A 27,137-nucleotide genomic window follows, 5' to 3' on the forward strand; every position below is an offset into this window, starting at 1 on the left:
ATTTAATTTGACGATTTATTTTATTGTCACTCAAATAATTGTGATTAACGATTTAATTGTGTTTCTGTCGTTGAAAATTAATGGAACATTATGAATAAACTAACAAAAGTTGCACAGGGCAGATATGACAAATAACACATGTTCAATTACTTTATCCTTAAAATAAACATTAATAGTGGAAATAGACGATCTATAAGCTCAAAACTGTGACGTGTTTTGAGCTTGTAGATCTGCTCTACCTTCTATTTTTTAACATGGAATTGATTATGATGATTATGCAAACATAATTGCACATCACAAGGAAAGCAGCCCTCCCTCTTTTTCCTTCATTCCTGAAAACAACGGAATGATGGAGCTTGCACAAAACCAACCACCACTGATGTATACCTGTAAACCGGTGATTTGACAATAAAATGTATTCTGATTCTGACTGATCTCCAGGAAAGTCATCAAGACCTGCACTGATCTCCTGGCTCCAGGTTTAAACACCATTTTCATCTCTCTTGCCCAGTCTGTGGTCCCCACATGCTTCAAGAGGTCCATTCTTGTCCCGTACCCAAGAACGCCTCTCCACCCGGCCCAAAAGTGTACTGGCTAGTAGCACTGACCTAGAGGGGCTATGTTAAGCTGCTGTTTATTGACTGGCTGTTATGTTACACTGGCTAACTCGAGTTTACGGATGTAACCCCGGTTTCTTTAGAATTCGGTCGCTTTCTAGATGGAGTTTGGATGCCATTAGGCTGGCTTACGTCAGTAGTGGCGCTCCAGTTCCAGAATGACTGAAGGCTCACTCTACTAGAGGCGTGGCTACTTCCTGGGCCCTCTCCAGGGGAATGTCGGTCCAGGAGGTGTGCGCGGCCGCAAACTGGTCGTCTCCATCGACTTTTGCGGCCTTCTACAGCCTGGATGTGGCAGCGGCGTCAGTGGCGCACGCTGTACTGGACATAGCGGCTGTCGCTAGTTAGGGTAGGGGAGGTTAGGCAGATTTTTTGTGTAACCCGCCTTTTTTCCCTTCTCTACCTTCCTTCTCTTGAGTCCCCTCGGAACCACCGTTGGTAGGTTTCCAGGGGAGGAGGCCCTGTTTCCTTGTTTTCACTTATGGGTCAGACTTGTGTCTGTTCATTAGATGAATAGGCAGACTTGGTCTGTCAGGGTCTTCTTTCTTTCAATATCCCGCACCCCGGCCCGGAGGGTTAGGGCGCCCAGGAGGCCAAAGGTCACGCCCGTGGGGGCGGGACCTTGCGGCTAGGGGGCGTGCGGACCTGAGAGGGTTTTCGGTATGGCTATAAGCCCCAGGGGGGTTTATGTATCCCATAGTGAGTATGTTACGGAGAATTTGACAAGAAACTCGAGGTTACGGATGTAACCCCTGTTTCTTTAGAATTCGGAGTAACATACTCACCTAACACCCCTGTTTGTGTGCATCTGCATGCAGAGAGCGGTTGTTAAAGAGGATGAGCCACGTCACGCAAGAGGTTTTATACCTCTTCCGGTCTACCGGACACGTGACATACCCTTCTCAGCCAATGAATGGCCCGGGAGTTTATGGTATGTAGCTCTGTTCATCGCCAGGAGGCGCTGATATCCCATAGTGAGTATGTTACGGAGAATTTGACAAGAAACCTGGGACTCCTTGGTGCGTGTCGGAGTCCTGGATTTCTGGACTGCCAGACCCCAGGTTGTCAAGGTGGGCAGTCAGAATCATCTTTATTGTCACAGGTTTACAGGTGTAAAACAGTGGGTGAAATTCGTTTTTGTTAATTCCATAAAAAAGAAAGGGAAGAAGAAACAAACGATAAGAAACAGTCACATCTCCATGACCCTCATCACACAGGAGCCCCCAAAGGTTGCGTGCAGAGTCATCTGCTGTCACTGCACACACACGACTGTGTGGCCAGGAATAGCTCCAACAACATCACCGGGCCCTATTTAGACAATCTATGGCACATGTGGCGCATGGTCTAAAACGCAAGACCCAATTGAGTCTCCTCAATGTGTCCAGAGAGCTATCTGTGTGTATTTTCACATTCATGAAGGTATGAATGTTTAAGTGATTGTGTGTGTGAGTGATAGATAGATACATGTAGATACCTGTATTAGGAGCTGTTAAGGTTACAAAGTTACAGGTAAAGAGTAAGAAAAAGAAAAAGTACTGTTGTGTACAGCAAAACGAGGCAGAATAAAAAAACAAGAAGCATCAACAATACAGAGCAACGGTAAACGGAGGTAAAAACAAAAAAGTGTCCATTACAGAAGTGTGAGAGGTGAAAGTGCTCACAGCGGAAAAACAGCACAAAAAAGTAATGTCATTAGAGGTCAGAGTCTTTGAAAAATCTATTTATTCCAGGTTAAGTTACGTTGTCCTGGTCAAGCGACCGTTGTGTGTCTCATTAGTGTGTGTGTATGCGTTTCCCCCACTCACCGTATCCCTCAGGAAGGTCGGGTGGCGTGTGTAGATGCGTGCGGCTCATGTAGTTGCGGTGGCGCTGCGACCGGACCCGTCTCTCCTGGAGACGCTGTTCCCCTGTGGGCCCGACGGCCACGGCCCCGTTGACCGGCGTCACCACAGGTGTGTTCTCGTCCACCACGCAGCTCAGTGGACGGCCCGATGGGCTGGAGTACTCTGATGCCGGCCTGCAGGAGGAAGAAACGCAGCGGGACATCCTATTACGTTTAGTGTTCAACCTCCTCTCATTAGTCAGTATGTTCTGCTCTGTGTTAGTAACTCAACAGTAATTCAGTCATTTAGTTTGTTTTGCCTAGTCAGCAATTATTAGTTATCAGTCAGGTACTAGTTAATAACTTACTTTATGTGATGTTTATTGGCTTATGTTTAGGCTTATGAACAATGAACACTAAACGCCTGTTGCCAGCCTGCAGGCCTGTATGTATGTATGTATGTATGTATGTGTATATATATACTGTACATACACACACACACACACACACACACACACACACACACTATTTCCCCCCTTATCTATTTCCCGGGAAACAGGAAATGCTGTGAGTGGGCGTTCCTGGGAATCCGCTTTCCGGGATTAAAATAATAATAATAGAGCGCAGATTAAACCCTCGTATGTACAGGGTGTACAGTACACACACACACAGCGGAAAAGAACCATGCGAGTACAATTCTTGCCAGCACTGTTAATGTTATTACATGGTTATGGTTAGGCATGGTATTAAGCTTACACTAAGGAATGAAAATCAACAGGATGTTTTGCATGACTGAATTATTATTGTGTGTGTGTGTGTGTGTGTGTGTGTGTGTGTGTGTGTGTGTGTGTGTGTGTGTGTGTGTGTGTGTGTGTGTGTGTGTGTGTGTGTGTGTGTGTACATGTGTGCATGTGTGAGTGTGTATTCCGCTGTGAAGAGTGGCGAGAACGACAAAAGGGATATCTGATAAGCAGAGACAAACAAAGACAGACTGACTGACTTACGAACACAGATTGTGTGTGTGTGTTTGTGTGTGTCTCTGTCTCTCTGTTCAGAATTACTGACGCCATGACTATCTACACCCCCCCAACCCGCCCAATCTTCTTCCTCAGTTACCTCCTCCCTCCCTCCAAGACTCCCCCCCCCCCCCTCTCAGTCCCCTCCCTCCCTCTGCTTGGTGCAGTAAGATGGTTTGCTGCGCTACTCCAAAATACGTTGAAAGCTATGTATAAGTTACATACCTGTGGTACTTGGACAATACAGACTTCATCCTCAAGAGTTAGCCGTTAGCTATGATGAGGTTCTCGTTTGCTAGCATGTTGCTAACAACATTTAGTCCAAAAGGCCTAGGGCACGTCAAAGTCACCCATCCACTCCCAGCCCCCTAACCCAGATTGTGCCTGCTGTCCTCCCCTCCCACTTTCTCCCCTGTATCCCTTTCCTACTCCACCTCCTACACACACTAGACAGTGGTATAAAGTACATTTACTTAAGTACTGTACTTAAGTACAATTTTGAGGTATTTGTACTTTACTTCTACTGCTTAGTATTTCCAATTTCCAATACTTTTACTTCTGCTCCACTATATCTCAGAGTAAAATGATGTACTTTTACTCCACTACAATTATTAAAAAATTGAGTAACTAGTTACTTTGCAGATATAAATTATGATATTATGAAACACTATTTCAGCCCTATATTCAGCCCTATTTTATACATACTGTAGGCTATTTGAAAATAGCAGATCTACAAGCTAACAACGCGTCGCGATGCAACGCGTTGTGAGCTTGTAGATCTGCTATTTTCTGCGACGCGTTGTGAGCTTGTAGATCTGCTATTTTCAAATATTTTAGTACTTTTACTTTTGGTACTTTAAGTACATTTTGATGCTAATAACTTTGTACTTTTACTCAAGTACATGTTGAATTCTGGACTTTTACTTGTAACATAGTATTTCTATATTGCAGTTTACTTAAGTAAAACACTTGAGCACTTTTTCCACCACTGCACTAGACACAAGTGCAGCGACGTGAAGTGCGGGTAGGAGTAGTGGTGGTGATGATGACAGCGGGTTGCGGTATTATTTGTTTGCTTACTCCCCTCCCGGCTCCACTGATACCAGCCAAATAGGAAGGCGACAGTTGTTCCTGCAGGAATAGAGGCCAAGCAAAACCTGGCTGCCCGGCTGGCTGACTGATTGACCTTTTATAGAGCAGGAGGGTGTGTGCAATCCGTGCATGTGTGTGCGCAGTGGAGAGGAGGGGGGGGGGGGGCTCAGGAAATGTATAGGAACTCACTCATTACCGCCTGACTGTTATTGTTGTGCTCTGAGTGGGATGGAGTTTAGTGGACGTTCTTTTTTGGAAGGGAAACGGGAGAAAGTTAAGTGCAACCACTTAATACGGACACTTCTTTTTTGTTTCTTCCTTTTTCCAAGAGTGCAGGTTTGTTGTGCATTGTATTATATGCATGACTGATGGATTTGACTCAGTATGCTAATGCGATTACGCTGTATTGTGGTCCACTTCATGCTGCAAAGCACTTCGTGCTTTGAAGAGGGTGTTTTGTGTGTGAGTGAGTGTGAGTGTGTGTGTGTGTGTGTGTGTGTGTGTGTGTGTGTGTGTGTGTGTGTGTGTGTGTGTGTGTGTGTGTGTGTGTGTGTGTGTGTGTGTGTGTGTGTGTGTGTGTGTGTGTGTGAGAGTGTGTGGTCATACCTGGTAGGCCTCTCCCATTGTGTGGTGCGTGTGATGTGGTTTAGATACTGGATCCGTCCAGAGGCTGTCCTCCGCTCTTCCCAGCTGTTTCAGACACAAAGTAAAACAGACCAGAAAGAAAAACCCTTTATATAACCGCTAGCTTCATTTCAATTGCAAATCAATGCTGGTATTCAGAAAGGATTGTGGAAATGCACCATCGTGTCTGTGTGCTGAACCTTGGCTTTCAACCTACAGTACTCCTCCTCAGAGGCAGTCTGGGAGGAGCGCTAGCTATATCTCCCACTGTTTAGGCGATCGTCAACAACCCGTTTCGAGCCTTTAGGGACAGTGCTGTAATCAGTGACATTCAGTACTGACCCATCAGGTAAGTCGTTGTCAAACAGGCGACTGCAGTCCACCACTGGCCCTCCTGTCCCGATACGATCCCTGGACTGGAGACTCACTGCGAACAAAGACAAAAGGAGTTGGCAGAGCAATGCTACTTGACTTGAAAATGTGATAGTGGTGTGCAGTCTAAGTTGTTGTGGTACAGTATGTGAATTCTACTCGTTACTGCTTTGTACACATTTCCAGGTCATCATATTATGTGGTGGGTTAAAGGTATGTGTTTGTGTGTGGCCCTCGCCCATCTCATCTGTACTTTTGATTTAAAAGAAGAAAATAAAAAGAATGCAAAATTTAGTGAATTTGGGCTTTTAATATAACACAATGCAGATGAAGAAAGAAGTAATATCTGTTACACAGCTACAGGTCAGGGGAAACGTCAGGGATGGGAGTATCCATTGTCCAAAAAGATCCCAACAGTGCTGGCCGTGGAGCGGTGACCTACAGCGCTGCAGTGCTGTGAGGTTCACAGCACTGTGGACCGCGCTAACCTCACAGTGAACTGCTGTGAGGTTAGTGGGGTTAATTCACTCTGAGCCAGAGGATATAGTGATAGTCTGGAACACAGGGTCAAGTGGCCAGTACAAAGCTTCACGTCCTCTAATTGAACGAGACATCTGACAAATAGATCTGTGTTCATCGCGCTTTAGAAGTCAATCAATTAAGGACTTGGATTCCCGCCAAAACCTCAAATAGTGTAAAGAACGCAGTGGTCCGAGCTATAAATTACTTATGGAAAACTAATGTGGCATCATTAGTCAGTGAGATGCGTTTTTCTGTTAAATTTTTAAACTGAATTGAGTGAGCAGTTGAGAGCCGTGGGGTCCAGCATGTACCAGCAGGTAATTGTATTGAGACTTGAGACAGAGGATATAGAGTACTACAGGTAGGGTTGTGAGCCTCTAGTCCTAAGCTAATGACACAGGATAACACCATAAGACAAACACCAAAGGAATTGGACTTTTTGTTACATCAGCAACTATGCTCTGATGAGGGCTCTGGCTGAAACGCATTAGCCTGATGTAGTATAAAAACTGTATGCTATATATACAGTATGCTATATACTGCATGTGTATGTGTATGTGTATGTGTGTGTGTTTTTTATTTTACTTCTTTAAAAAAAAAAAAAAAGAAGAAAAAGAACATGAATGTGTATCTGAGACAAAGTCTTGCACTTTTTTTTTGAAGTGCCGCTACTTCCACTTCCTTTGGTGTTTTTTTTATATACTTAGAACCGACTGCAACCACAGCCAAGGAGGCAATCAGAGGAAGTGCACCTGCTCCACATCCTGATATAGACTACAGCATCAGGGTTGTGCAAACAGCCAAACGGGGAGGGCTGCGATTGAGACCTTTGTTTTTCTCGTTACGTAGTTAAGAACTTTTAATAGGCTCATAAGGAATTAGTTATATAATGAACTATATCGTAGCTTCTATTTTCAACTATAGCACTTTAATGTCCGTTGGTGTGTTTGTGTTTTCATTGCAGTTTGATTCTACATCATTACATGACGTGAGCGTAATGTACATACTTGTAGGGTGTGAAGGATAATCAAACCTTTGCACTCCAGCCTTCTTCACTGTGTGACAGAGTAACACATGCAGTTTTCCTGTCAAGGAGCCATGCAGCAATTTATGACAGGTTTTTACTATGTGGCTTTGCAGGGGTCTAGCCGTCTATATAAGAGGGTCTTGTGTGTGTGTGTTTGTGTGTATGTGTGTCCAGAGCCAATCTCACAAACTGCACGACCGACCAATGCCCGATTTCTTGTGCACACTGCCAGTGGGCCACAGAAGAACCTCCACTATTTATCATTTTTAACTTTTATAATTGAAATAAATAGGGTTGAAACCTTGTTCAAATTTGGAGACATACATCATAGATATGTTATTTTAGATGACTGATGTCATCGGTTGTGCACATGAAGTCCGAGACCCACATGGGGAGCCACATCCTTCCCATTTGGATCCCAAGAATTTTTTGAAGCTATACTGAGCAGAGTTTGAAAATTCATCTCCCCTGACCTTTCGTCTGTCTTTCTTACAATGGATTATGAAATTTAAGAATCCAAAACATTTGCAATTATTTAATTTACGGTATACCTGACAGCAACGCTGAAAGCAAAGAGGAGAGAATCTGGGTGGGAAATTGTGGGACTGTATATACCTATGTTCTCATTATACTATACTGTATATGCCATGACTTCAAAATTACATTAGAAATATCATTACCTCAGCACTAATAAGCTTGCATATTACCACAGCACTAAGAAATAAGCTTGAATATAGCTTACTTCTTAGTGCAGAAGTAAATGTTGCATAATATTATGTCCAGTAATGTGCCGATTTTAGTGCTGTACATGCACTTTGTTGTGTCAATTGTTAAAGCTACAATCCGTAAGTTTTATGTTCTCTCCAGATGGAGATGTATTGGAAGCCAGGTCAACTGCATGGAGACCAAACAACTACAGTACCACTGATTCAAGACCGAATACACCCTTGGTGAAGAGCCAAGGGAGATCATTATATTAACAGAGATTGGTTAAAATAACGTTCCGGATTGCAGCTTTAAGTTGAGTATTTTGCTGGGTTGTCTCATGTGTCATGGCAACTTTCCTTGTACGAACCTCATACATGACTATGGGAGTTTCTCATTCTGATTGGACGTGCCTGCTTCATTTTGACTACTTGGTCAAAAGGAAACAATTGCATATTACTTTGCACACCAACCACCGTACAGACAGACCGACCGACGAACCAACCTTCAGCTTGTCTCTGTGTGCGTCCGCGATGGAAACAAACTGAAATGTTGTGGTCAGAAAACAAGAAAATAAAATCAACATGAATTTTGCTGGTGAAAGTGCAATGAGTACTTCATCTCTATTTCAGCACTGCACTACAAACTCAAACTTTAACCCATTAAGACCGGGAACGCATCTGTGTGTCATTTTAAGATTTCTTTGGCTATTCAAAAATAGCAGATCTACAAGCTCATAGCGCGGCACAGAGTGCCGCGCTATGAGCTTGTAGATCTGCTATTTTTGAAAAATCGTGATTTTTTTTTGTTGTCGATTTTTTTCAAAAATCTGTTAGGATTTAGAAAACATTTTTAGACTCGCCTCAGGTCTTAATGGGTTAATGTCTAGGTTACGGTCTTGTGTAAAGTGGATGTGGAGTTCATGCAGGCTGTTCATGGTGAGTGACTCAACATCAACACAAAAACATCCTCCCTCCCTTCACCTTCTCACCCCAGAGACAGTGGTTTGGGGTTTATGCACACACACACACCTCTATCTTTCCTTGCAATGATCATTTGAAGGCTGGTGTTCAGCTATCAACTCTCTATTGAATATTTGCTTTCTTGTTGTGGGTGTGGGTGTGTGTGTGTGTGTGTGTGTGTGTGTGTGTGTGTGTGTGTGTGTGTGTGTGTGTGTGTGTGTGTGTGTGTGTGTGTGTGTGTGTGTGTGTGTGTGTGTGTGTGTGTGTGTGTGTGTGTGCGCGCGCGCGCGCTGCGCGCAGGTGTGTGTATTACTCACCAACTATCTGTCCTCTCACAGTATCGTTGTCATTTGGGCCCAGCTTATTCAGGTCCAGTCTCTGATCTGTAAGGACAAAATAACCATACAAAGTGTTAAAGGTGCTGTAATTTTTTTTTCAAATAAGTGTTAAATAGCTATATATTCCTATGGTAATCATCGCTATAGTGTGTTTGTTAAGTAACAGTGGTCTGTCTACCTGTCTCTCCAGCTCTTTAGTAAACCGAAATAATGTTTTTTAGGTCATGACATCAATTTCATCCAATCAAGAGAGAGAAGTCATACAGGAAAACAAGTGAAATTGGAAGTGATGAAAAAAAGAGTGAGAGAGAAGAGACAATTGGATGAAATTGGTGTCCCACCTGAATTTGTATTTTCTGTTTACTAAAGAGCTGGAGAGATGGGGAGACCCCCGTTACAGAACAAACACTATATAAATTATATTACGTCCGTATGACCAGGGTATGTTTGAATTTCTATTGTTCTTTGAAGTGGCTGCGCACAGATGCTCCATTTCTAGGAGGAAGTATTTGGAAATAATCCTCTTCAATACATTCAGTGGCATGGGTGAAGCTTTAGTTTAAACCAAACTTTGTACTGCATGTCGACTGGTGTGCAATTTTTGGGGGGGGGGGGGGGGGTAAATGTCCCCTGCAAAATGTCTACAGATGTGGGGCGGCATCGAGGGAAAGTGATACACATCCGAAAATTTGTTCCGCGCAGATTTGGTAGCAGGCTTGTTGTGGGTTGCTGGATAAATAAGGCTTCATTGTCTGCTCCCCTCAGGGAAGGCGAGCTCAGCCAGACAGGGAGACAGCAGAGAAACATAACCCAGGAAGACCCCTGCTAGATCCCAGACACAGATACACTCCGCAATCTAACACACACACACACACACACACACACACACACACACACACACACACACAGAGTAGGGATAACATATGCTCAGTCCATGTCCACACAGGTACAGTACATGCACGCGTGCACAACCACAACCCAAAAGGCACTCATTCACACAGTCCAGCAAACGGATATAAATCCGCGTGCGATATAGTATAGTCCCCACAAACAAGGCTGCACAGTAGAGACTCATAATGGTCAATTTTTCCACTTCACCAATTAGCATGGAGGATTTCACTGAGCTCCAAGAGAGACATGCAGAGTCAACTCAGTACAGGGCTGGGGTATCCTGCAGTGGATGCATTTCATTGCAGTTAATGACATGGACCACACACAAAAAAAAACATCACAGGGACAGAGGGAGAGAGATGCCCTAGTTCTTCTCCATTCCCTGATAATAAAAACAAAGTCAGATCAGATGTATCATGTCTTTGGCTTTTGCCTGAGAGAGCGTGCGCTTTATGCACATTTACGTTAAACGTGGTGTCATGTGTGGTTGGTCTGAATGTAGATAAAGTAAGACCAGAACACAACGGCAGCTTGATTCCAGACGTGGGTGTGCGTGGGTGTGCGTGGGTGTGCGCGCGCGCGTGTGCGTGTGCGTGTGTGTGTGTGTATCTGTTCCGGATCCATGTCTAGACTAAACAGGGATGGTTCTAAGCCTTACAAGGCTGGAATAGTAAGCAGATTGTTTCTCTTAAAGAGGGGAAGGGGGGGTGAGAAGAAATACAGAGGGAGAGAGAGAGAGAGAGAGCGATGAAAGTGAAACACAGACCTACAGTAAAACCATAGCCCACGTCAGCGTCTGAGGTGAATTTGAAAACTACTTAGAAGATGAGAGGAGGAGAAAATAAAAAAAACAGAACAAGACTCCTCCTTTCTTACCCTCGACTTTCTACCCTGATAAGGGTGTCATGGCATGCTACACCAGGGTATGGTGGAACATATATGCCCCTTCAAAGGCATAAAAAGTGCATTAGAATGTCTTTTCTTGAGTGTGCAGAGCTGCATGCATGCATGCATGCATGAGTGCATGTCTGAGAGAAGTGCAGAGCATGTATAAATACTGTATGTGCATGTGTTCATTTAAGCATACAGCTATCTTTGCATGAGCACACGTCGTCTATGTACTATACAGCAGGCTATGTGCGTGTAACCCACTTTTCAAAACAGTGAGCATACAATAAATACGTATAAAAGTCAGAACATGGTATGTTCTGAACAATCTATCAGATGTCAATTAAAAACAAGGTTGAGTAGTAAACACAAGAAAATGTAAGCTATGTTGCTGTAACATATAAATAAGGGTAGTACGTGTGTGTGTGTGTGTGTGTGTGTGTGTGTGTGTGTGTGTGTGTGTGTGTGTGTGTGTGTGTGTGTGTGTGTGTGCATGCATGAGGGTGTACATGAGATGCTACAGGAAGTAGAGCTGAATGTACAGACAGACAAACTTCTAGGAAACTCAAGCAGTTCCACTGAACTACCCGGTTCTGGCTACGTGTGTTTGTCTGTTTGCGCGCGTGCGTGCGTGAATGAGATATAGCGATATAGACAGCAAGATTCAGTGTGTGTGTGTGTGTGTGTGTGTGTGTGTGTGTGTGTGTGTGTGTGTGTGTGTGTGTGTGCGCGTGCCTGCGTCCGTGCAACGACAAACTGGACTATGGCTATGAGTAGAGACTTTGAGGAACCTGTATGTACAGCAGTTACTGGAAGGCCCCTTGGGTGGCTGTTTTTCTGTGTGTGTGTGTGTGTGTGTGTGTGTGTGTGTGTGTGTGTGTGTGTGTGTGTGTGTGTGTGTGTGTGTGTGTGTGTGTTCGTCAGACCGCAGAGCAGGCTGGGGCCATGTGTCGATGTTCAGCCCAGCGTAGGAGACAGACGTACAGAGGGGTAATGTGAGGACTGGTGCCCTGCTGCCATAGATCATGTCGCCCTGTCCACTTCCTGTGGCTGTACTACGGTATAATTTCAGCCACATTGCCTGTACAGTAAGTGGCTGGTCTCAGGCCTGACTGGAGCCTATACTGTCTGTCTCTGCAGAACACCGTTTGATCTGAGGGCAAGTCCTCTGGAAGTCCTCAGAGTGGCACCCACATTTTCCTTGGCTTTTACTGAGGCTTATGTGGCAATGCTGCCAATGTTGTGGGTTCTGGTGGACTCTCTTGGGAGCCCAAAAAACAACCCTTAGGATCAAACATAAGGCTACTGGAGACCATTCACAACTGTTTTGCAAGAAAAATATAGCACCCTTTAGCTTGACTAATTTAAGGCTAGATGTTTTCATTTTACGATGGCCAGAGAGAAATAGTTTGTGGTCAAATTTGGACGGGATACATTATGCAGGGGAAGTTGGGGTAATGTAATCAATCATTGCCAGAGCATTTCAGTGATTTTATGCCCTCCGAATAGGCCATGTCAGTCATTTGTATGCTCTTGTGCCAGAAACTATTCCAACGTCTTTTACCTTATGTAAAATAACCAGATGCAGTAAAAAGAAATGTGTCAATTTGCAATCACGTGCAAATTGACATTGTCAGATCGAAAAGAAAGCATGGCAAAATACAAACAACGGTGGTGAATGCCGATTTCAGTTCCAATTTAGGCAGATAGTCCCCAACCATATGGTTTGGGAAGCAAACTGTATATAAACTGGCTATATCATGTAGGCTACTAAAACTATATTTAACAAGACTTTGAATAACTAATCTAACGTCTGCTGTTGCTAAGCAAAAAGGATTTCCAAAGAAGTACTGCTTGCCAAAAAGGTGTGAAATGCAGACTTACAAAGAAAAGAGTCTGCTGTTGCTACCCTTGTTGTTGATTGTCAATTGCAGAAGCTACATTTCAAGCATGGAAGGTTTTAGTGCGACGACAACACTTGACTGGAACAGACACTCCCATCTCTGTCATTTCAGATACTAAGTAATGAGAGAGATCTCATTTCCCGTGTGAATTGATCCAACTAACGGGCCACTGACTACAGCTGTAGACAATGTGCCATAGGGCAAGGGTCAGGCCACGACCCTCCAAAATAAATCATATTTGAACTGGGGGCTCTCTCTGATTACACAGAGACCAACTCCTGTGCCTAACAACAGAGATCTCACCAACACGTCTGTTATGACTTGACCTCAGGTATTACAGGTGTCCTCCTTGGCCCACTGAGCAATTCCTAAAGAGACCCACCACACCACACAAGTGCCCCAATCAAAATCTCTGCCTCATCTGAATACCAAAGCCCACTCTGTAACTCAATGGGGACATTGAAAAATTTCCCCATTCCAGTGACATTAACTAACAAAACCATTGGTGTTAATATAAAAAATATATATATATATATATGAAAATATGAAGCTGTACTCATGTTCAGGGCTGGTTTGGGTAATTTTAGTTGAGCAGTGTTGAGTCAGAAGTGAGTCCTTCAGTCATCACAGGCAACATGCCAGCGAATCCTTCCTGATGCAACTGTTGGTTTAGGATGGTGATGAAAACATTAAGGAGCTTGTGGTTCACCCGTTTTGGCATCAAAAACAGCACTCCTTTGGACACCTCACTGGCCCAGTAAATTCAGGGTTATTGATTTTGAACAAGCTGCTAGATCCTCTCTATGCATGCAGCCAGCAAGCGCCATTTCCTGGAAAGCTGCATACTGCTGACAGTACAATAGCCCTGTTGAAAGACCAACATGTTGAGTGGCCGGCTAGCTGGCTAGGGGCTAACGGATATAGCCAGATAACAGGCAGAGGAAAGAGTCACCATAGTTCCTGGACATAAAGACAATGTCTGTTATTGGAGACACCAAGTCTAGTCCATACTACATCTGTCTGTCTGTTAGAGGGCAGGATGTGTGTGTGTAGGTCTGGATGGTGAATGCGGACCCCCCCCCCCCCAATAGAAAAGGCTATCATTTTGTTTTTATTTACACCGAATTTGGCCACGACAACAGCACTCAGCTGTACATAGAAATATGACGAATAGAACACCATTCATTGAATGTCATGCTAATATAACCTGCACAACATTCAATCTAGATGTTTACAACAAAGTCATATAGACTCATATAGATCTTTGTCCAGAGGGAAAGGGTCATGCTTCATCTACAAATATAGAAAGTGCTATACCTTACGATTGCTACATTGATCAGGCGCCCCCGTGTGTGTGTGTGTGTGTGTGTGTGTGTGTGTGTGTGTGTGTGTGTGTGTGTGTGTGTGTGTGTGTGTGTGTGTGTGTGTGTGTGTGTGTAGGGAGGGCACCTTCAGAAGCTCCCTCTTCCATGGCTTACGTCTCCGTTTATCTACATTTATTGTACATTTCATAAACACTGTAGATGAAATGTAGAATAAATGTAAGATTCTACAGTAGTATGCATAGCTACATTTCATTTAACATTTAATCTATGCATGCTATATTTATTCTATATTTTATCTGTACAGTACATGGCTCCATTTTATCATTTCTCTCATTTCATCTGCCCGTTTCTCTCAGGCCCATGTTCATGTTTCTCAGGGGTCCAACTCCCCCTGCCAGCCAGACTCGCCCCTCATCTCAGCTCAGGAAGATGCATCCATGGGATATAGAGAGGAGAGGCAGGGAAGGTCAGATGGAAAAACGAAGCGATGAGAGGGACAGAAAAAGAGAGTGCACAGATATAAAAATAGGTAGAGAAAGAAGATACAGTGAGAAGGACAAAAAGATGTGAGGTAATGGGTTCAAATTATCCCCCACGCGCACGCACACACACACACACACACACACACACACACACACACACACACACACACACACACACACACACACACACACACACACACACACACACACACACACACACACACACACACACACACACACACACAAATACTTACAGCCAGTGTCTTTGAGTCTGTTGATGGCATTGGAGAGGAGGCGGACACAGCCCAGGAAACCAGCCCCTTGTTTCTTATGGATTTTTTTGTGGTTCCACACACTGATGGTGATAGAGTCTGACTTCCCTATGTAGCTGAAAGCACAAAAGAGAGAGAGAGAGACAGACAGACACAGACAGAGAGATTGAGAGAGAGTTTCACAAGGTACAGTAGCTGGAGTGTGTGTGAGTGCGAGGGGGGGTCGAGACTAACAGCACCCCGTCGTTCAGGGTACATAAAAACAATATTTGTATATTAAAGGTAGGGTAAGTGATTTGCTTTGGTTAAAATAAGTGTTAAATAGCTCTATATTCTGATAGTGCTCATTGCTATAGAGTGTTTGTTCAGTAAAAGGAGTCCCCTTGTCTCTCCAGCTCTTTATTAAACAGAAAATGCAGTTTCATTTCCAATTTTATCCAACCAGGACAGAGAACTCAATCAGGATACAGATTAAACAAGTGAAATTGGAAGTGATGACACTAAGAAATGAGCAGGCAAATTTTGAACTGGAACACTATACAAATTAAGCTTAAAAATGGGTACTTTCTCCTGATTGGCTGAGATTTTGACACCTACCGAAAAATGTATTTTCTGTTTATTAAAGAGCTGGAGAGACAGGGAGACATCTGTTACTGAACAAACACTCTATAGCAATGATTACTATCAGAATATAGTATTTTAACCTTTTAACAAAATACTTTTTGTTTTAACCAAAAAATATCACTTACCCTACCTTTAATATTTATGTCAGGGCACATAAAATTACAAAATTATACTTTTATGTCCCCTGAATGATGGGACACCATTAGTTCGGATTGGCTTTAAAACACACTTTTTGCTACTCACACAAATTGGGACACATTATCTCTGTAGTCATGTGATCAAGATGTATTAGTCAGGTTTTACATTCCAATCGGCTATGACTGAGTTCAAAATTTTGCTGGCCCTGGGTAGGCAAACCGTCCAGGCGGAGACCTCGTTAAATAAAGGTTAATGACTGGCACTAAGATCTTTTAGAAATAGCAAACATATCGGATAATCGTCTTGAGAACACTGCTGGCATCAGGATTGCTCATGCTTGAAAACATTAATTGGGCTTACTTTGAGGAATATTATGACTAATGCTATTCTCTGCCAGTCTACTGTGGCCATGGTAGATTTTGTTCTAGTGATAATTATGCTCTGACAACCAGTTAGACAAAATGTTGTTTCAGACATTCATAGATTCTTTGGTTTGTAAGGGTGTGGAGAAAAAAAGAGGAATTATATTTGGTCCTGAACTGTTGCACTTGTTTGTCAATTTCAATGTCTAACCAAGCGAATGTAACCTACCATTCTAAATTACTTATTTATTGATTTTATTGATTTAATTTGAAATACATTCACTGTATACATGCCTCTGTTAGATAATGGAAGACATTGTGCATCCCTATTTAGGGTATGTCATTATAGGTGAAATTAACATATATTAAAAAGATCGTACAATGAATTATATGGGCTTAAGTGGTCAATATAAAATCAGTCAAGTAAGAAGGTATAGTATCAAACAGATCTTTCACCAACATCAAATGCTAGTAAACTGAGCACAAAAACTCAAACCAGTGAATAAATTGGACTGCACAGATGAACTGGCATCTATCCCAATTCATTCTCTGTGGAGAGGCTCAAGCTCTGACATTACAGTATAATGACAAAACTAGGCTATTAATTAACCACTACAGGTGTCTGAGAGCACCCAGGAGGATATTTTATGGGAGGGACACCATTAGTTCGGATTGGCTTTAAAACACACCTTTTGCTACTCACACAAATTGGGACACATTATCTCTGTAGTCATGTGATCAAGATGTATTCGTCAGGTTTTACATTCCAATCGGCTATGACTGAGTTAAAAATGTTGCTGGCCCTGGGTAGGCAAACCGGCCAGGCGGAGACCTGCTCTCAGAGGAGCGCACTTTTCTATGTTGTTCACATGGATTACCCTTTTTATTATGGAGTTATGGATTCATTGCAATGTAATATAGTAACCTAAATAGTACTGCCATAATTGACACAACACAATGTAGCCAAATGTGGTAGTTTAACTACTAGTATAGAATAGACAGCTTAAACTATGCAAAATGTAAGCAGCACACTATTCCTGATGAAACTGGTCGATTTGACATGACTCCTGTGTGAGTCAAGAATCATTTCAAATGGAACCCATGGTCTAATGACAGTTAATGTAGGGGTCTATGGCATGAAAAAGATTGAAAACCCCACCACCGTTGGTCTTTAAGTTAAATTTGAGTGACAATCAGAGGCTGTGCCGTAGTAGCTACAGTAGGAAAAAAGTTAAAAGTTATCCATCTTACTAACCAATGTAGAGAGGATATTAAGGACCAATGCTTTTTGCACAATTTGGACACATGCCACAGTTTGTCGACTCAGACAGGATATTACAGTAGTCAGACTGGGAGGATATTAACATGAAACACGGTATAATGCGACATCTGTTTCACCTTTCAGTATGGTTTTCTGGCCTCAATGAAAAATGCAATGCTGTATCCGACAGTGACAAAAATAAATAAAACACACAAATACACCAGTTTTTTTTTATGACAAAATATGCAAACACAGATGCCAAATTGAACTCGTTTTGCATCTCTGACAAGCACAGAATACACACCGCGACTGCGGTGCAGATTTTCAGACTGTGTAATGTGGCAGATTAGCGGATCCCAAAGTAAGTGTGAGTGTGTGTGTGTTGATATGTGCGGCTGAGTCTAGTCTAGCCGTGGTTGAAGAACAGAGGAAGTCCCCGTATTCTGCTCCACCACCGTCCCAATTCTAGACAGCACTGTCAGTAAACCCACACACACATGCAGTGCATAAGACATTCTGTCATGTATACACAATCTCATCATATTCACTCATGCTGTCACACATACAGTACAAGTGTGCACGGCAGCACTCACAGGGCCCACACAGAATCACAGACAATCACATTCTCTCGCACGCACGCACAATTACAGCCTACCTGGCTGCACAGTTTAGCTGATAGTGTACAAATGGACCCGAAAGTGTAATTTTGTAAGCTCTCAGAGGTTATTTAACACGAAGGATTTTACAGTGTGTGTGATGTCAAGCTTGGCATTATGTTGTATATCATTCGTGAGGAGAGGGGTTTCCCTGCAACATGCATCAAAACAGATGCGTGGCCTATGAAAGCCAAGCGGTAGAAGTTGACAGGGCTTTGGCTTCATGTCGTGTTTACAACATTCAGAGGTTGTGGAACTTAACAAAAAATAATCAATCAATGTTCTTCTTTGTCATCTGGCAACACTATCTGATTGGACTTCAGAACAGGAAACACAAAAACGATCAAGGCCTGAGAGAATGAAAGAGGACGCGTTCCCAAAGTCAAAAATCTGTGAGGTCATGCTACATCTGAAGCTCTTCCATAGACAATGAATGGTCTATTCATTTTGTGAATCGACACAAGTTTCTTTTCCCCTTTTTTTTATTATCCTCAAATGGCCTTTATTCCATAATAGTATATTGACCCTTCAACCCATAAAATATCCTCCTGGGTGCTCTCAGACACCTGTGGTGGTTAATTAATAGCCTAGTTCTGTCATTATACTGTAATGTCAGAGCTTGAGCCTCTCCACAGAGAATTAATTGGGATAGATGCCAGTTCATCTGTGCAGTCCAATTTATTCACTGGTTTGAGTTTTTGTGCTCAGTTTACTAGCATTTGATGTTGGTGAAAGATCTGTTTGATACTATACCTTCTTACTTGACTGATTTGATATTGACCACTTAAGCCCATATAATTCATTGGACTTTTTTTTAATATATGTTAATTTCGCCTATAATTTTCATTTTAAAATAAACATTTTGCATTGTGGCTAAGAGCTGTGAGGCCTCATCCTTTGTCAATACAATTTTGCCTATAATGACATACCCTAAATAGGGATGCACAATGTCTTCCATTATCTAAAAACAAACAGAGGCATGTATACAGTGAATGTATTTCAAATTAAATAAATACAATCAATAAATACAGTAATTCAGAATGGTAGGTTACATTCGCTTGGTTAGGCATTGAAATTGACAAACAGTGCAACAGTTCAGGACCAAATATAATTCCTCTTTTTTTCCCCCCACACCCTTACAAATCAAATAATCTATGAATGTCTGAAACAACATTTTGTCTAACTGGTTGTCAGAGCATAATTATCACAAGAACAAAATCTAGCATGGCCACAGTAGCCTGGCAGAGAATAGCATTAGTCATATTATTCCTCAAAGCAAGCCCAATTAATGTTTTCAAACATGAGCAACCCTGATGCCAGCAGTGTTCTCAAGACGATTATCCGATATGTTTGCTATTTCTAAAAGATCTTAGTGCCAGTCATTAACCTTTATTTAACGAGGAAAACCATTTACATTTATTTAATCCTCCCCCAAAAAAGTGCACATGCAATGACAGTCTACAGAGATCACTTGTATCACATCAATAAATGTCCAATGTTGTTGATCAGCTATTTTTGTCTTTTCCTGTAAAATGCTCACCTCTAATTACATGCCCAAAATAGGGATGCCAGGTTGAAAGTCATTAAAACACAACCATGGCTTTCTTACCTTCAACACCATACAATACAAACACAGAGCACTGCATTCTCTAACGATTCATTTAGTTTTGCAAGAACCTGCTCTTCCTTACAAAGAATGGTTGGCAACTCTAATATAAGCTGGTTTACCAGCGACATCTTGAACGCATTAGCATGCACTGTAGTGCAGTGAATACCAAACACACACACACAGAACTGCTAACAATCTTCTCATCCCACAGAAGCAAACTGATCAAAGAACTTGTTTGCTAAATAGTCGTATTCCTTTTGGTCTTGGGACAGAAGGGAAGTACAGTACACTGTTACAATCCTGTGCCATGTAAAGCCTAATTTAAGCATAATGCATTAAACTTAAGAAGGCACTGTCACATGAAGTTAAAATGGTCAGATCATAACATCCCTTTTTTGAGAGATCTAATTTCTTACTCCATTGAACAACTATAATACATTTCTTTGTACAGCAACACGGAGATGCCTGCTATACTTTTGCATTTCTCATCAAATCAACACTACCGATGTTTACTTAGATAAAGAAAATGTAATTAAGTCTAATCTTAGACTTGATCTGGTCTTAATGAGGAACCTTTTGTCATTTCAGACCCGCAGATGCATCAGCTGTTGTGCAGTTCTTTTTTTCTTTCATGTGGTGTCTTGTTTTTCCACGTGCTGCGGTGTCTCTCTGAGGACATTGAATCATCTCCCTTCACACAGTGTGAATGTGATGCGATAACTAGGCCAGTGTGATGATGCAGCGACATGTGTGTTGTTGTGCAAACCGTCTCTCACAGAGCCGGGAAAGGAGAAATGAGAGAGCAGCCCCAGACAATGACTAAATGTCTGAGGTTGAGAGGACAGGTAGAATAGGATGCCATTTCCTCATACAAAATTATTAAGCAAGAAACAGGAATGACAGTCATATTATACCAGCTTGTGCCAAGCTAAAACCCTTTTAAAGTACTGTCATTGATACAATAGCCTAGTTAAATTATTGGATCATTAGAAACTCAGGCTTATATTAGATAAGAATTAATGTATTAATAAGAATGAAATTTGCTATGTCTCTGACAGCGTTCAAAGGAGTTGAATATGTTATTTAATACTGCAATTTTGTATTAGAACTTAGAGGCCTAGTAGTTGTGCGTTATTTTTGTCTATGTTTATATAGCTTGAGGAACCGTGGCGCCATCTTGGGAGGTTTTCAGTTATTACTTTCAATGGGCTGACATCACGTTATTTCTAAATAGTTAGATGTTGGATTGTTAAGAGCGCATGAATAAATCCACTAGTGAGAAGGCTCAGGATTAAATTGTATTGAGCAGTTTTTATTAGAAGCCTACAGTAGTAGTCTAGTTGTAAGTTTCACTTGCTAATTTAGTGGTTGTTCGAGTTTCAGTTTTTGGTCTTGTCGCCCTTTTGTCTGCTATTCTTTAGTTATTTTCCCTTGCTTTAGTTTCCATGAAAAACGTATTGAAGGTGTTCATTTAAGTGCTTGCCTGAGGGTGAAGAGTAGCGTGTGTCTGTCTACTGTAAATTAGCGACGGTAAATGAGCAAGTGTGGAATTCGGTGACTGGAGCTCTTGAATCGCATCGATTGAATATAGACCAGCTTGCTCCACAAACTGGTAAAAAGAACGGAACAGAACACATACTGTACATACCGAATTGAGAAACCTTGTCTCCTGGTTTAACCTAGCAGGTATGCAGAGCCAATAATTATAACTCTGCTTATCATTGCACAGCAAGTTAAGGACGATGAGTCGGGGAGGGGCTGGCCGCAGTTTTAACATACTGAACACCCTGTTTACACGTGGCAATAACACGCAGGCTCATCGGACAGTTATCTGACTGCGCACGTCAATCTCAACTCCTCACGAATGTAAAATGTATAATCAACATTATACATATTATTTCATTAGCTGTAGTTATTATAATAACAATTGTTATCATCATTATTAATGAATCCAGGTGTTACATTGGTAAAGTAAACTTCATTATACCATACAGTGTATGTTTTATTGCTGTGTTGTGTACTTCTGCACCTTTACCACTGAAATGTCCCTAACAAAAACACACTCACACCCGGAGAGCAATTCCAAGCACCCTCGCTCTAGCATACACTAACAACAACGACACATGCACGCACACACAGAGAGAAAAGAAAAAACATATTTTCTATCAATTAAACACCCCATGAAGCCTTGTATTCACAGAGAATTTTCAGTTTTTGTCGCATTCCTGGGCCAATAATTTGATGACCATCTCTCCAGTAGGAGACTCACATGACCTGCATTTGAGTCTCCTACCGGTGACATGAGCATCTCTCTGCCGGCCATGAAATTATTGGCTTAGGAATGCGACAAAAAAAAAAAAACTACTCCTTTAACTATAATAAATAGAATAAGGAATCAATGCACCACTTTTCCATTAATCTGGCTCCAAGTCCTGGAGTCAATAGAAGAGAAACATTTTGGACGACAGGCACACAACTGAATGTCTCTGAATGTTTGGCATTCCGGTAGCATTTCTCTGCATTGTTAACCATTGTTCTCACAATCTGCCTGTCTAGCTGCAAGCAAAGAAATTGCCTAACATTAAAACCGGGAGAGCATCCGTGTCATTTTAGATTTTTGCGTTGGCTGTTCAAAAATAGCAGATATACAAGCTCACAGCACGTCACAAACTTTTTTTTTCTAATCTTGAAAGTGTGAGAACTACTGATTTAGAAGGCATTTGTAGAATCGGCCTTCGGTCTTAATGGGTTAATGGGAAGGGAGAAGGGGCAGAGAAACAATGCAACTGGCAGAGATCCTCCTCTCTCTTTCAAAGGATGCCACTGCCAGTGAATAGAATGGTTAGGGTGATACATGCCTCACATGTTACACTCATTAAGATTTTGTCTGACTATCCATTGTGGATTCAGTGATATAATTATGCATTAGAGATGTTTTAAACTGAACGAAATGTTATTGGCCCCACCCAATGTTTGGAAAGCAGAAGAGTATAATATACTCTTCTGCTTATTATGGTGAATTCCATCGACTCTTTCATGAACTGAAACGCTACAATGATTGGATCAAACCATGCTTTCCGTATGTCATGGAATTTGAATCATTGTGAAGATCATGTGAATACAGGATGAGAGGATTTTTAATTGGTCTGTCATCCCTGGACATGTCATTATAGGCAAACATTTATTAATTATAATCTTTAATACAAATTCTATTAGTTGTGTGACAAAGTATATAGGGCAATAAGTGGTTAAAGTACCCAAATAAAATGAAAAATGTTGTACCGCATTTTGGGACTTGAGCAAGGTGTCATACTGCAGATGGGTAGCATATGTTGTGCATTTTCATCCTACCCATTGTTCAGGGCATAAATTATGCAGCCTGTGTGCCCAGGCCTTTAGGGGGACAGTGAGGAGAGAGCTGCCAACTAGCACCAACATATTTTCATTATGGATGGCCCATAGCAGAGCGCCAGACCCTTAGCAGTGTTATTTCACAACACAACACACCTCTCCTCCATCTCAGACCGAAGGATGGACTTGTGTGGAAAGCTGGCCATCTGCCAACAGTCTGTATGAGGCGCACTGCAGGGATGTTCAGACTGTAAAGTACCGGTATGACATGTAGTGTGTAGACTAGGGCCAGAGGGCATTTAAGCCACCCAACAGTGTCAGTGCTACAAACTGAGCTGTTCAGGGGGACACCCTCCCCAATGGTTGGTGATGGGCGGTGCAGAGAGATATGTTCAACTTCTTCATGCTATCATAACTACATACAGTGTGGCCTCCATATGAATCAATCGATACAATAATAATCTGCATCAAAACACATATTGACGCGCCCGCTGGCCTAGCGGTCCAGGCGTATACCACATAGGCTTTAATGCAACCTGACCTGGTTCAAATCCCGATCCCGTCGACCTTTCGTCGACCCAGTCTCTCTCTCCCTAGTTCCTGTCTATCTAAAAAAGAACACATGCATCTCTTGAACAGTCAGGATATAGGCTCCTGACCGTTGGTGTCAGTAGCCTCGGGACCAACGGTTCCGAGGCTACTGACACCAACGGTCAGGAGCCTATATCCTGTTTCCTTAGCATGAGGCAGCTTGAAGTACAAGTACATCCCCTAGACATGACGCTAGTATGTCGCAGGTAAGCAATCCAACCCTTGATGCGGAGTGCCAAGCAGGGAGGCATCCTACACTTGGAATCAGCAACGTGTCGTGTGTTTGTGCGTTCGCATTCCTACGGTAGACCAGTAGTAATTGCCTCCAAACTTGGCACAAATATTAGTAATGGTTCTGGGCTACCTTTCATGCTTTCATACAATTTGTAAACTTTGATTAAACAGTCAGATTGTGCCCCCATAAATCCAACATGGTATGGTGTGAGGCTCATTTCTAGACGTGTGAGTTTATTGACAAACCATGCTCATCATGAACATCTACAGTTGGGACCAGGAGACAGACTTGCGACCGTACACGCCTCTCTGTGCTTCCACCAGAACAGCCATCTACCCAAAACCCCACACAGACTGTTAGATTAGACTTCCAAGGTAATGGGGACAGCTGGGTGGAGAGCCGGCTACTGTCTGGGCAGGGGGGGCATTTAAGGTCGGAAGGGGCCAAACACCCAAAGGACGCATTTTTTCCTAGTTGGGTAAATGTTTATAGTCTTTGGTATAACTCGACCAGGGATCGCACCCCAATCTCCCAGTCTCAGGGAGCACACTCTAACCACAAGGCCACAGGTAGAACAGTCAGGTGTGGGGGTGACAAAAAAAAAAAGGACACCAGGTTAAAAAGTGATTAATGTTTCAACAGGACACTGAGCACATGTTACATATTGTAACATGGCAGGGTGGCGCTGAAGGGGAATTATGCCCTTGACCCCAGTCGATGGTGGTGCCATTATTATGATCTGAATTTGACGGGAACAGGCCGCGCCTCCTCAAACTGCAGACGGAGGCGAGGGGGGCAGCCTTGGCAGACCGCCAAGCCCACCCTCCCATCTGCTCGCAGTGGCATGTCAACCATTTCCTGAAGCAGAGGGAGAGGTGAAGGGTCACTGGCTGGGGATTCCTCACCTCAGAGGTATAGGCCTGTCACAATTATTACATAATCGCCTAATCGTAATTATTTGAGATAATCTTTTTGGATAATCGTCATAATCGTTTCCGTGTTGAAAAATGTTCTACAAGCTTACAATGCGTCACGCTTTATTTTATTTAAAACCAAACAGAAATTAAAATCGTATTCTTATGTTCAATGCCACACAATTAAATCGTTAATCGCAATTATTTGTGTGACAATTAAACGTCAACTTACATTTCTGAATCGTGACCGCCCCACTCTTATAGGCAAGAGTGGGTCCTGAGGTTGATGCTGACCAGGGCAGACAAGTACTGGGGAAACAGCTGAGTTTGTGTGTGCATTGCAAATAGATGTGTGTGTGTGTGTTCAAATGGTCAAACATACAGTAACAGCACACACACTTGACACTTTTATAGATCATTGACAAATATGTCTTCCTTTTTACCAAGTGTGTGTGTGTGTGTGTGTGTGTGTGTGTGTGTGTGTGTGTGTGTGTGTGTGTGTGTGTGTGTGTGTGTGTGTGTTCGCGCACGTGTGCATGCGTGCATGCATCAAGTAATGACAAACCTACTTTTCCAACAATGCCTCCTCCCTCCATCTCTGCCTCATCCTCAATGGTTCTGTCTTTCTATGGGTGTATGCACAACTCCATCTCTCCTCATTCCTTCGTTCCTCCACTCAGCTCTCACTAAGTCAACTCCATCATCCGCCCTCTCGCTCTCTCTCTCCCTCTCTCTCTCTGCTTTCCTTTTCCTCTGCCTCTCTCTGTGGTGGTGGGAACTGCCAGTGGGCCCTTTGGGTCCTTTAGGGCAGTGGTTCTCAACCAGTGGTCCGGGGACCACCAGTGGTCCTTGAGGGGGTTCCAGTTGGTAACGAAATGGACCCTTATAGATCTTTAACTCTTGAGTGTAAAATGAAACAACATTTGGTTTCATTTTCCGCTCTCAAGAGTTAAATTATTGTTAAACACCTGCATTTACTGAATTAAAGAATTGTTATTTTGCTCAACGTTTGCCTGTTGATCTCTCCTATGGTACCAACAATACATCAATACAGCATGGAATTGTGGACAAAATATTATCCAACGACAAACAACAAAATATTCTAAGTTTTGGGTCTGAGAGGCTAAATCTCCGTGGCTCAAATGCCCAATAAATAATGGACCTTGATATGAAAAGGGTTGAAAACCACTGCTTTAGGGTGATTACTCCCTGGACCAGCAGCCTTTGGACAGAGCTCAACACGGAGGACATTCACAACACCCCCACTGGCCCCCAGTGAAAACACTGCTTCCTTCCATTCAGTCAAGCAATGAGCAGCGAGACGATCAGGGCTCGTCTTTTCTTACATTATTGGCCCTTAACCTCAAATAAATCATATTTAAAGATATTATGAACCAAAGATATTATGGGAAACAATCACAACATTTCATTTTTTCCCCAAATATGTTTTGGGGGAATGATAATTAACCTCCTTTCGTCCATCAACCATCAAATATCCCAAAGAAAATGGGCGAATAGTCCAGTGTTCCAGTAGTATTGCAAGAAATGTAATCAACGATATATCACGATATCTGTAACTGAAGAAGTTCATAATGTTTTTGTGTAATATCTATATTTTGACACACCCCTAACGAGTATTATTTTCTAAAATTCCATAACTTTGATGAAAGTCTGGCCCGAGCAGGGAGCGTGGAATGTGTACAGTCCCAGGGTATTGTAGAGGCACTGTGCGCACGCTAAAAGGGCCATAGTGGTTTATAGCTGGGTGTTGGTGCACACGGAAAAGGGGAGGCTGATTCTGCATTCCTCACACGCTTATCATAGCAGCTCCACGCAAAGCAGTGCCAGAGACTGAAACCAAAACCTACAGTACGGTGCCACTAGGGAGTCACAGTGTGTTACACTTCTCCTGTTTATTATATATGGTATGGAACTGAGGGTTACGTGGCTACACTTTTGGTACAAACAGACACTTCCCCTACATGAGCAGTCTCACTTTTTTTCTGATTATTGTGGCTCACAAAGACTGAATTCACAGCTGTTTCTTGAAAACAACTGAGATGTAAAATGCGTGAATAATTGGAAGATTGCCATTCAGTGGCAATTTTCTTCTTCTTTCAATTGAATTCAAATTTCTTACAGTGTCAAAACACTTTACATAATAGAGCTGAGACCCAACGACAGAGAAAGGGAGAGTCAGATAATGATACTGCATAGATATTAGTCTAGAATCTGGGTAGAACCTGCATTTCCGATTAAAAAAAATGTCTCTGGGGATAAACCCGCCCCATATTTGCATACTGGGCCCTGATTGGTTCCCCACAACTTCAGGGGCAGCGAAATCCAATCACAACCAAGGCCTTTTTTCTTTTTTTTTTGCTGGCAGATTCGTCAGTCAGAGAGAGGCCTTTCACAGGCCTACCATTTAATAATCTTGCTTTGTAAATCCCAGTGTATGCATAAAATAGTGGAAATGCAGTATACTGAAGTCATTGTGCTTTAAAAGCTCAAAATCACTCATTTGAGTTGAAATCAGT

At 42.5% G+C, this 27,137-nt stretch overlaps 1 protein-coding gene across 4 annotated transcripts in view; it reads right to left on the minus strand.

Moving 5' to 3' along the window:
- LOC308105540 (E3 ubiquitin-protein ligase SMURF2-like) overlaps positions 1-27,137 on the minus strand; it is an 89,297-nt gene that overhangs the window by 26,623 nt on the left and 35,537 nt on the right. For all 4 annotated transcript variants that reach the window (XM_080456343.1, XM_080456341.1, XM_080456342.1 and 1 more), the window contains exons 4-8: positions 14,842-14,975; positions 9,077-9,142; positions 5,514-5,598; positions 5,154-5,237; positions 2,423-2,634 (exon numbers count right to left, since the gene is read on the minus strand). In XM_080456343.1, coding sequence (XP_080312469.1) covers positions 2,423-2,634; positions 5,154-5,237; positions 5,514-5,598; positions 9,077-9,142; positions 14,842-14,975 — 581 coding nt within the window. The remainder of the gene's footprint in view (positions 1-2,422; positions 2,635-5,153; positions 5,238-5,513; positions 5,599-9,076; positions 9,143-14,841; positions 14,976-27,137) is intronic.

The sequence above is a fragment of the Gymnoscopelus braueri genome (assembly GCF_963280865.1).
Source record: "Gymnoscopelus braueri genome assembly, chromosome: 2".
Taxonomy (NCBI): Eukaryota; Metazoa; Chordata; class Actinopteri; order Myctophiformes; family Myctophidae; genus Gymnoscopelus; species Gymnoscopelus braueri.